General features: G+C 42.4%; 1 protein-coding gene across 2 annotated transcripts in view; it reads right to left on the bottom strand.

The window, feature by feature from the left end:
- Positions 1-12,440, bottom strand: part of dennd4a (DENN/MADD domain containing 4A) — a 62,139-nt gene that overhangs the window by 11,691 nt on the left and 38,008 nt on the right. The window contains exons 14-20 of one of the 2 annotated variants that reach the window (XM_063004152.1): positions 12,304-12,330; positions 8,356-8,489; positions 6,395-6,527; positions 6,085-6,291; positions 4,221-4,349; positions 3,538-3,682; positions 1,875-1,991 (exon numbers count right to left, since the gene is read on the bottom strand). In XM_063004152.1, coding sequence (XP_062860222.1) covers positions 1,875-1,991; positions 3,538-3,682; positions 4,221-4,349; positions 6,085-6,291; positions 6,395-6,527; positions 8,356-8,489; positions 12,304-12,330 — 892 coding nt within the window. The remainder of the gene's footprint in view (positions 1-1,874; positions 1,992-3,537; positions 3,683-4,220; positions 4,350-6,084; positions 6,292-6,394; positions 6,528-8,355; positions 8,490-12,303; positions 12,331-12,440) is intronic. The other variant, XM_063004153.1, reaches the window with a different exon arrangement.

The following is a 12,440-nucleotide window of genomic DNA, read 5'->3' as shown; positions in this document are numbered from 1 at the left end:
TGAGGCAGTTTTCCAACAAGTGATGTTGAGAGATATTTACAAATAATCACAGAATGTACAAGACGAGAAAATTAAAGCAGAAGAAAGAGAATTTAATAAAAGATGGGACAGTGAATACAAGTTTGTGCTTCAAGAAGAAAAACCGGTACACCGGGGGTGTCACCTTATATACACATTATAAGGATGCCACAAATTTAGTCTGATAAAGCTAGTAAAACAGAAAATGACACGTCTTGCTGTGCCTTCCGTTGTTCACGGCATCTCTCAGGAGGAGAGAGAACAGAAAAAAGTATGAGCACGGTCCTAATTCTCACAGCATGGAATAATGACTCTTGCACTGACTTCCCTTTCTCAGTAGGAAAAAAGACAAAAAAAGAATGCACAGCAGAGTGTAGAATTAATGGCATTGCTGCTCTACGTTTCCTGTGCTCATTCTCACTGTACCTTTACATAATGAGATGTAGACGTTTCCTAATGTACAATGCTAAAAACAACAGTGTTACAGATTACATCTTAGTCATTGAAAACATATTTTACCACCTGAAGTCAAACCATTCAGCATGTTATACACATGTGAAAGTGTCCTAAACTATACCGCATGATACTAAGTAGTGTGACTTAAGTGCAGCTGAAATTACTATGAAGAATCCTGCACTTTCTCTGTATTTTATTCTGTGTATTCAGTTATTTTAACATTAGCATTTGCACTGTGGCTTCTATTTTATTTATTTATTTATTTATTTTATATTTTGTTTATGCATTTTCTCCTATTTTTCTCCCCTTTAGTGCGTCCAATTGCCCATTTGCGTCACGCTTCCTCTCCACCAATGCCGATCCCCGCTCTGATCGAGGAGAACGGAGCTAACCCACGCCCCCTCCGACACGTGCAGCAGCCATATGCATCTTGTCACCTACACTTTGACGAGTGCAATGCGGATCAGCTCTGTGTAGGGAGAGACACACCCTGACAGCACTCTTTTGCCGTCTCTGTGCAGTCGCCATCAATCAGCCAGCAGAGGTCGTAATTGCATTAGTTATGAGAGAGACCCTATTTGGCTTTTAATATCCCACCACTATCTGAACAAATAGCCAATCGTTGTTCATGTGGCTGCTCGGCCCAGCCTGCAGGCAGAGCTGAGACTCGATACAATGTATTTGAGATCCCAGTGTTTTTACTGCTGCACCACCTGAACGGCTGGCTTCTATTTTATTTAAATAATTAATAGATGGCATTGATGGCAAAAAATATTTATGGATTTAAAATAATCATGAATAATTGTCATTATTCAAAAACATCTCTGCTGTTAATGTATATTTTTGAGTATTTTCTTTATGCATTTTACCCCCTTTTTCTCCCAGTTTAGCATAGCCAATCCGGTGCTGGGGGGCCAGACGTTGTCCAAGAAGAGGGGGTATATTCACTTCACACACACTCCTCCGAGAGGTCGCAGTCCACTGATGCCTTCTTATTCACCCATACTTTGGTGGATTTGCATGTGAGGTCGGCTTCGCGTATGGAGAGCCACACCCCGATCTCTGCACTCCTCCACTTTCTAGACAGGCGCCCTGGGCAACCAAGGTCCTCACACAGCGTCGATAACGCCTCCCCTTGGTCCGGTCTTTCCCACCCAGCCGACTGGAGGCCAATTGTGCCTGCTAGAGGGCGCCCAACCGACCGGGGGCTCAGAATCCCTGCTGCGCCACCTGGGTGGCTGCTTCTCATGTATTTTTAATGCCAGTGATGAAAGTAACCAGCAGTACACTGGTACTGAAACAGTATTGTCATCAGCATACCATCTCTTTAATGGTAGTTTGATTTTAAGCCCTGAGCCCTGGCACTATGTCAGTGGAAAAGGATAGAGTAGACTGGTTACCTGTGCTGGATCCATCGTCGTCCATTTTTGTAAAATCAGTATCAATTGAAGCTCGCTCCGCTGAGTCGTTAGCACTGTCCAGGCTGCCATGGCTCACACTGTCGAGATCACTGGCATCTGTGTACAAAAAAAACACACCAGAAAATCACTCAGCTAAAAAAGGTACCACTGATTAATGCACTGCAAACACAAAAGTCTAAATGCCACACAGGTTATTAACAGCGTAATCAATTACTACATCTTGTCTAGCTGAAATCAGATGCTTGGATCTTAAATCCACTGATGTTCAAGCTGAATAGCAAATGAGACTGTGTGGATGTGCGAAAAATTCAGTTTATTACTGTGTCTGTGCTAATGAGCTGGTGCAGGCGAGACTGTGGGGAAAAGGAACAGATCGGATCAACAACGGGCTGAACTGTGACAGTCAGAACAGCACTTATCTGGCTGCATCTTAATTGGTCACAGCAATGCCTGGCTGGCAGAGGTTACGGCTCTGAGGAGATGAGGGTATCCCGGAGACAATAAAATTTACTTAGGGAGCTCTGCTTTCTCAGTGACACGGTTGTGTGTTTAATCTGTCACTTTTCAGACTTCCTGTGGCTTTGCATATCTGCCAACTTCATAAAGCAGCCAGAGACAGATTAGTAAAAAAGCGGTGTTGTTTCTACACTCACTGTCCATTTTATCAGCTCCACTTACCATATAGAAGCACTTTGTAGTTTTACAATTACTGACTGTAGTACATCTATTTCTCTGCATGCTTTGTTAGCCCCCTTTCATGCTGTTCTTCAATGGTCAGGACCCCCACAGGACACCCACAAAGTAGGTATTATTTAGGTGGTGGGTCATTCTCAGCACTGCAGTGACACTGACATGGTGGTGGTGTGTTTGTGTGTGTTGTGCTGGTATGAGTGGATAAAACAGATGCTGATGGAGTTTTTAATCACCTCACTGTCACTGCTGGATTGAGAATAGTCCACCAACCAAAAACCTCCAGCCAACAGCGCCCTATGGGCAGCGTTCTGTGACCACTGATGAAGATCTCAAAGATGACCAACTCAAACAGCAGCAATAGATGTGCGACCAGCTCTGACTCTACATCTACAAGGTGGACCAACTAGGTAGGAGTGTCTTATAGAGTAGACAGTGAGTGGACACAGTATTTAAAAACGTCAGCAGCACTGCTGTGTCTGATCCACTCATACCAGCACAACACACACTAACACACCACCACCATGTCATTGTCACTGCAGTGCTGAGAATCATCCACCACCTAAATAATACCTGCTCTGTGGTGGTCCTGACCATTGAAGAACAGGGTGAAAGCAGGCTAACAAAGCATGCAGAGAAACAGATGGACTACAGTCAGTAATTGTAGAACTACAAAGTGCTTCTATATGGTAAGTGGAGCTGATAAAATGGACAGTGAGTGTAGAAACCAGGAGGTGGTTTTAATGTTATGGCTGATCGGTGTATATTCAGTAACTGTAAATGCTGATCACGGTGGGTTCATAATCTAACTGAAAACTCTGTTAATACAGTGCAGGGCATCACATGATCACCCTTACACTCACACCTAGAGTGAATTCCCAGTAGCTAATCCCCCAACAGACATGTTTCAGAAGAGGTGAGGGAACCTGAGTGAACAGAGGAAGAGGAGCACCTGAAAGATGAGGATCTTTGGCATGGCTGGCCCGTCTCCTCCACACTTGCTTGAACTGCACCACACCCTGAAGCACGTTTCTCAGTTTACCCCAGAGGAAATGCCCCCCTCTGGTGGAGGAAGGCCATGTGCTCTCTAACACCGCCTGCACAAACATGAACACAAGGAAAGTCAAGATGAGCCTTAGCACTCACACGCACAAACAGACTTGCAGATTAACGGTGTAATTCGATTGCAACCCCCTTAATTATCTTAAGCAGATTGTGTTCTTTCTCAAGGACTGGCTGTGATTACTCTGATAGAATTGGAACAGCTCTCAGCTGTCCAGACTTGTGCGTGCGTGCATGTGTGTCTGTGTGTTCGCTAGGTGTTACTGGGACTTGTTTCACAGAAGAGAAATGCTAGCTGCCCCTCGGGAAGATATCTGCTGCCGTGCTCATTCGTCTTATGAAATATGAGCATGGGAAACAAAGAACCACCTAGCTCAAACCTGCAAAATGAGATTAGTTATTTAAATCCAGTCCGAGTTCTCTCTAACACTTGCATTTGTACATTTGTAGGGCAGATTATGCAAGATTACGTAATGTTTAAATGAAATCTGGTCTCTAGACAGCTGCATGATGTTTCCTAACACTATGATCACATCAGTAAGCTCCCTTAAAGTGCTAGACAAACATTCTCACTCTGTTATAGTATCCGTAGGTTATAGCATTGGGTTGAACTCCAGCTTTCTTCATCTCAAACAGCACCCGTACAGCCAGGACCGGCTGCCCATACTGCCCACAGAGCTGCATCAGAATCCGGTAACACACCTGGAGACACAATAAACTGTTACACATGAGCAGACTACTGCTCCTACTGTTATTATTATGCTCTATCTATCTATCTATCTATCTATCTATCTATCTATCTATCTATCTATCTATCTATCTATCTATCTATCTATCTATCTATCTATCCGAATGGAATGGAATCGAATCTATCTATCTATCTATCTATCTATCTATCTATCTATCTATCTATCCATCCATCCATCCATCCATCCATCCATCCATCCATCCATCCATCCATCCATCCATCTCATGTTTACAATTTATTAACCAAAAAATCTAAAAGTTGGTGCCCAGGTGGCGCCCAGCTGGATATTCAGCTAGCACACCCCGATTCAAATCTTGGCTTTGCTACAGGTCGGCTGGGCGCCATCTAGCGGGCACAATTGGCAGTGCCTGCAGCAGACAAAAATTGGCCACCGTGCCTGCTCTAGCTCTCGTGGAAGACGGACGCACTTTTCCCTCCTCCTCCCTTATCTTCCCTGCTTGGCGCTTCTCCTGTATCGTCTTGTCTCGTCTACTCTGCTCTTCAGAGATTTTTCTAGCACTGCTCCTCAAAGAACAAATTATGGAATTGGTTAAATGGTCTCTGAATGCTATTGACACCATCTTCTCATCGAGAACTACTAACCCGTGGCTAGTTGTGTGATGTTTTTACATGTGCTTGTGTGCTGTATGGGGCTGTTTTTTTCGTGTTACCATAATGTGCTCCTAAAGGGAGCACAATCTGGTTGCTGTTTTTTTATCCCCTTCTTTCCCAATGTGTTCATTATTTCTTGTTTCTGCGAAAGATGGCCCCGGTGAGGCTGCCGTCACGACTGCTCCGACAACTACTGTGGCGGATTAGTCACTAAAGCATTTCACTGCTAGTTGTACTGTGTGTATGACCATGTATGTGACAAATAAACCTTGACTTGACTTGAAAATGACTGGACTAAGTGGGTGGGGTCTTCCCACACTGTGCAAGGACTGAGGCGCCTTTGCAGAAAGTGGATAAGCCTCATGTGCAAACCCACTGAAGCACGGGCGCAAAATAAGGGGTTTAGGTCTGCACACATGTCAGAGGGGGCGTGAGCAGCAAATATAACCTCCTCTAACACAATTGGGATCCTCAGCATCGCAAAACAACTTAAAAAAAAAAAAATTTTGAAACCATGGGCATTAATATACAGTATATCTAACCCAATCTTCTAAAAAGGCTTTCAGCAGATTTAAGGAGTGTAACTTTGCAAATTTGTGCCCATTTAGTAAAAAAAAATCATTTGTGAGGATGGACACTAATCCTGGGCGAGAAGACCTGGCTTGACAAAGGTAAGTAACAGGGTTAGGATAAGGGATATGTGCAGCATACTGAAGGTTCTTCCCACCAAAATTGTCACACCATGTATTTAAGGGGAGTGTAATGCTGCTACAGGAAACGGCCCTCCCCAAGCTGTTACCAAAAAGTTGCAAGCATGTGCTTTGCTATGTTTAAGCTAGTCATCATCTCTTTGCATTTGTTATGCAACATTACAGTACTGAACATGCTGAGGAGCATTACCTGCCATGTTTTGTATATATGAGCTAACAGACATATGATTGGCTAGTGATGCATTGACTGATATGACAGGAAATCATACCTCCAGAAAGCTAGATCAGTTATGTTCTCTTGGAATCTCATCCATGAATGGCTATGGCTTAGTTTTATATACTAGAATGTATTATTGAGTAAGTCTACCTCATCTGGGGGCTGCAGTTTCTTGTCCTGCATCTTTCTCAGGACATCGTAGGCAACGTGCAGAGCCCGCACTTTGGACTGGCATGCTGCGACGTAGGCTGGAAGGCAGATGAACCAAAGGCCATGGCAGTGGCGCAGCAGGCACTTGGACCACATGTGAGGGATGGACGAGAACGTCTTGGACACGCGCTGGGCTGATTTGATCTCCTGATAAAAGGTGTGGGATCAGAGGGGTAGTGAGAGTGGGTGAGCAAGACAAAGTTAAAGAGACTAGAAATAGCAATGGTCTTTGAGCTATAGAGAAACATACCTGTTTGGAGCGGCGGAATATGGCTGCGGGGCTCCCGGGGCTTGTGTGTCTGGGGGCTGAATTTGTCATGGGGATCTGGGGACCCTCCTGGAGCTCACAGAGCTCTGTGTTCAGCACTGGAAAGCCAACGTAGCTACACAGAACATAATGAATCCATCAATACTGCAGCAGTTTGTAGTCAGTTTTAGAAGACCATAATTTAAATAAAAAACAGTTAACGTGAAAAGTAAGAGACAAGTTTGTCATGGCAGTCTGCAATCTTTGTCCTTTTACAGACCTGGGTTCTTTGAACTTATACAAACAGGGCTAGTTCGACTGCACCAATTACCCTACGTTCAGACTGGTAGCATTGCAAATCAACAAGTTTGGCAGCATGAACGTTGGCGACATTTAGTGGGTGGAGTCGGCAATGTAAAAAAACTTGAGCAATCTTTAATTGCAAAATTAATTTTGCTGTATGCAAATTAGGAGCGAAGCAATGTGGTGATTACCAATAGGAATTGAGCAATGAGCACTGAGCAGAGCGGCATTGAGCGATCAGCGATTCGGGCAACAACAGGTTAGCCTGAGCCTCAAACGTTCAAACATGAAATTGCTATTTCTAGGCAACTTTAGTTCTGTGTAAACAGCTGTCTGTAAGTACAAGAGCAGCAGTAGCTAAGTGGTTCAGGTACTGGACTATTGATCAGAAAGTTCATGGTACCTGGAAAGCCCCACAATAGCCAAGTTATCACGGTTGAGCCCTTAAACAAGGCCCCTAAAACCTCACTTGCAAATGTCACTTTAAATAAAAGCATCTGCTAATGGAAAAGTGTTCTCTTTGCCTAGGTTGTAAAGAAAACCCAATGCCATGCAAGAAAGCCCCTGCGATTGCTTTTAATTTGTCCGTACGATTAAAGCAATGAGCTGCAACTTCTCAAGGGTTTCACAAGAAAAACTTGGCAACCTTGGAGGTGTGAATCGCACACAGACAATTTCTATTATCTTTTCATCTTAACTACTCAACCCTAATTGGCCAGCCTTAATAAGCTGCCTATCTTAAAGCGCATTTGATTTGGGTAGTTAATACTAATCGGTAAATGAGTACATATGTGTTTGTTACATTTGACATGTGAATACTGATTACTATTTGCAATGCAGAGGTTTACTTTTCACCTATTCTGATTTAAAATTCTTGGCATGTATGCTCGAGCACACCAGAAAAACAGGGGCAAATTGCAAATTGTGGCATTCGCCACAATTATATGATATGTTTGTAACTACATGGACATTTGATTAAAATTGTAGGCTGTAAATCAACACAATAATATTAAATCTCTAACGCTAGATGTGAATTCAGTCACAGGATCTGCTAGGAGTCCAGATTTCTAGATTTCTAGAAAGTTTTACTTTCATACATTTTGACTTATTTTATGTTTTTAAAAGTACATACAGTATGTGTTTACACAGCAGATATTTAATATTACAGCTGGGAACACTGTCATTTGAACTGTATACATAACTCTAAACTTAAGCACCTCAAGGATTTACGTGTGGGTTTGTCTAATTTTTTCACCCATTGACGGTCCTTTCTGTAGCAGGCCTCACATTTGAATCCACTCTGGTTGGTGGTTTCATTGCTATCCCAGGCTTGTTCTGGGTTTACTTTCTTTTGTCTTTGTCCGAGAGCTGTTGCAAGTGGCAGTTTTAATTTCTGCTTGATCCCTTTTCTATCCACTTTCTGGAGGCTGTGGATGTTTCTACTATATTGGCCACTGCTTTTATTTTTTCCTTTGCTGCTTTTGTTTATGGCTTTTAGCCACAGTGTTGTCCTACCTTGGTTAGGCATCCTGCAAATTGGGTTCATTTTTAATTCTTGCAGATGCGAGACTACACCTGGTGCTACACCTGGCGCTTCAGCTGTGAGGTTTAAATTGTACATGTATGTGTTCCAATTACTCAGTCCCAAAATCACAAATCACCTGTAAACCATTGAGGGCTCCTCTCCATCCGGCACAGGGGGCAGCTCTGGAGGCATGATGTACACTGTGTGTTCACTGCGATGTGATTTGTCCAGCTCAATGAGCCTGGTGTCCTCCATCCTCTCACTGTCCACCTATGATTAAAACACAATCATTATCATTATGAATCTGGGCCTTCACCCTACATACACAAAATACATATGACATAATGACCTAGCTACTGCATGGAGCAAAGGGATTTCCTGCAGTCTGCAGTCTGACCATGCTATTATATCAATTGGCGTGAAAAAAATGTAGTCATGAGCAACTGGCTCAGAATTGCAAAAGATACAGCTCTTGATGCCAGTAAGCTTGTTAATCTCCTCTAATACTGCATCTGGCTCATCTCGTTTCAGTGCCAAGAGGCTCTGCCCATTTTAGCCTATGCCATCTGCCACACCTTAACTGCACTCACGGACACACACAGGCCTTGAGTGCATTGACCTGGACTAAATGCTGAGAAGTCATGTTGCTCCAGGGCCATGAGCCCATTAGTGCTGAAGCGCTGGCAGCAGGCTAGGCCATGGCTCGGAAGTGCCATGGCACATTTAGCTTCTAAACGTCTCTGTCTGCATGCCCTTGCCCTGACAGTACAAAAAGCACTGGCCTATATCCATCCAGGACCAACAATCACAACAAAAAGATTGATGTTCTTATGTGCCAATAAAGGAGAGTAAAGGAAAATCAGCAGCTCAGGTATCGATTATTTCATTCTGGGACAGCATTTATTGGAAACAGCCTTCTTTAGACACCCATTAGTGCTGACTATGTTTGCTTGCTGAACCAGGATTTTTCTGGAACAGTTACTGTCTGACCTTACTGTCTATCCGTTACTGGGCACATTTTTATAAGACAGACCATGTAAAAAAATGTGGTAGTCATTAACAATACGGGTAAAATTCAACAATTCAACAAATTTAATATCTCAGCAAAAGCAGAAATGCCATTAATAACAATTATTTATGAATAAACAACATTAACAAAACTGTATTAACTGTTTCAATTTTATCAAACAACACGAATAACACAATATATTATTTAGGTATTTTTTTAGTCAAGTAAAATGTGCTTTTCTGGATACTGTAAATATACATTGCAGTCAATTTTTTCCAATTTCCCTCCGCAATTTAGTCGTATCCAATTACCCGACTGCTTATGCTTCCTCTCTACTGATGCTGATCCACACTTCTGACTGAGGTGAGCGAGACTGTCACACCTGTGCAGTAGCTGACTGCATCTTTTCACCTGCACGAGGCGAGTTCATATGTGGATCAGCTTTGTGTATGGAGAGCCACACCCTGATCACATCATTCCTTGACTCTGTGCAGATGCCCTCAATCAGCCAGCACAGGTCATAATTGCATTAGTTATGAGGTCCCTATCCGGCTGTATGAACAACAGCCAATCGTTGTTCATTTAGCTGCCCAGCCCAGCCGAATGAGAGTTTCGAACTGATGAGTTTGAAATGTCAGCTCTGGTGTGCTACTGTGTTTTACCGCCGCGCCACCTAAGCGGCCTACATTACAGTCTTACCAGGGCAGCAAGATATCCTAATTCAAAATCTGATGTTCTGAGAAGCTGGTAAATTTCAGTACAAAGATAAATGGGAACTATTAGGATCTTTAAAGGCAACGGATAAAATGGGCTGTCTACCAAATTGCACACTACTGTACAACAGAGTATGTAGTGTAACAGAGAAAATAAATGGTGTAATAATGTACTTTTATAATGAAAGCTTAAATAAAGCAAACACCAAATAACAGTTAGCAGTTAAATGTGGAATTGTGTTCTGCAAGAAGAGGAAATTACAAGTCTAAAAGTGTAGAAAGCAGAAGTGAGTACTTGTGCACTGTAGCTAAAAGGATGCAAAAAGTATACAAGTGCAATGGCATACAAATGAACAGATATAAATAGAATAAAATGGCAAGTCTACTATAAAACATTATTTTAAAGACTTTGCATGTTTACTAAAGCTTGTTTTAGCACCGTTTTACTTTAGTTTGACCACTAAGGTGCCTGTAATTTTTATAGACGTAATGAGTTTCTTTCACCACTAGGGTGAAACAGAAAGACAATATTCTTTCCTTCCACCACTATGGTGTCTTTATTTTTTAGCCATTATGCTTTACTTATACCAATAGGGTGCCCTTGGTTTTTATAGCCGTTATGTGTTCCTTTCACCACTAGGGTGCCTTTGGTTGTTATAAGCTTTGGATCGAGAAGTGATGGATATTAGAGATTAAAAACAATGAAGATTTTTTCTTAGTATTTTGTAGGCGAGTGCTAATGCGGATCAGCCCTGTGTACAGAGAGACAAACCCTGATCAACGCACTCCTTCCTTGCCCCTGTGCAGGCGCCATCAATCAGCCAGCAGAGGTCGTAGTTGCATCAGTTATGAGGAGACTCTATTCGGCTTACTACTACCCCACCCCTATATGAACAACAGGCCAATCGTTGTTCATGTGGCCGCTCAGCCCAGCCGGATGGCAGAGCTGAGATTCGTTACGATGTATTTGAGATCCCAGCTCTGGTGTTCAGCACGTTTTACCGCTGCGCCACCTGAGTGGGCAATTTACTAAGATTTTACCAAGAAGAAAACTGTAAACAAGAAGCAAACTTGTAACTCAAGGGCATGCTCTCCAAGTTGTTTACTTTTTGTCATTTAAACCGGATTTTGGTACCAATTCTACACCCAGTACTACCTATACCAATTTCAATAGTTTGTAACATTTACCTTTTAATCTGTGTTCAGCTTCCACCAGCCACTACAATCACTGTCAGGCTCTGCCAGAAAGCTTTCTATTCTCAGGTCACACCCAGCTGACATTCTCAAGCCAAGTTTGGTCCACTTTAAAACCCGCTCACCCTGACACTTCGATTATCAGTGGGCTGCTAAGCACTGTCCTTGGCAGGCTTTAAGGCGAAGGACAAGCTGTATGTGTCTTTATGGCTTTAATGAAAAGTGGGAGATGGAGCGGAGCCGCTGCTAACTCTTTACTGGCTGATGAGAAATTAGTATCACAGGCATTTTATCTCATGGCTGTCTAAGCAGATAGTAATGAACTATGAAATTACGGTGTTTTCCACAAGGGGAAATTTGGATGCAACACTGTAGAGACACAGTCATTTATGATTTATGTGTTGCTGGATGAGAGATGGGAAAAGATGACGGGGCATATGAGGTGATCTCCATTTATATTTAATGTACTGCACAGCAATAGTGTTTTAATAATTTACATTTATAGCACATCCACAAGGTTAGTAAAAACTACAAATCTTTTACTTTTACTTTGCTAGCATGTCTTTGATTCATGGCCAAACAAATGTGGACCACAATCATAATCAGATGTCCCTGTGAAGGTCAATTTTCAGTCAATTATTTTAAAAACATAACTGATTCCATGCCACAGGATCATTAATAAGGTCAGGTACTGATATGGGGTGATAGGGCCTGACTTGTAGTTATCGTTAGGATTAGTGCTCTGTGCTTGCCAAACTAATTCTTCCACAACAACCTCAGTGACCAACAGACAAACCATCTGCTTACCAACTTTACTTTGTACTTCGCCCATTTTAAACTGATTTCCGGCTTTGGAGAGGCTTTAAGCAAAGGATCCACCCGATCTACCAAACGAATAATACCTGCTCTGTGGTGGTCCTGACCATTAAAGAACAGGGTGAAAGCAGGCTAAAAAGTATGTAGAGAAACAGATGGACTACAGTCAGTAATTGTAGAACTACACAGTGCTTCTATATGGTAAGTGGAGCTGATAAAATGGACAGTGAGTGTAGAAACAAGGAGGTGGTTTTAATGTTATGGCTGATCAGTGTATACTTGATCTAAGAAGAATAATTCCAATAAAACACATCTATAATACTAGAAAGACACAACACATTTAGCAGCTTACCTTTCCTCCTTTTTCCATGCCAAAGAGCTTTCCACGCAAGCAATAAAAGAGGGGATTACACAAAAGTGTGAGAAAGAAACAGTGGACAGACTAACTAGAAAAAGCTCACATAAATTAACTGAGACAAGTACTCCAAG

The sequence above is a fragment of the Trichomycterus rosablanca genome, chromosome 11 (assembly GCF_030014385.1).
Source record: "Trichomycterus rosablanca isolate fTriRos1 chromosome 11, fTriRos1.hap1, whole genome shotgun sequence".
NCBI lineage: Eukaryota > Metazoa > Chordata > Actinopteri > Siluriformes > Trichomycteridae > Trichomycterus > Trichomycterus rosablanca.
The sequence above is the reverse complement of the archived record's forward strand: the minus strand, read 5'-3'. Positions and strand labels throughout refer to the sequence as shown.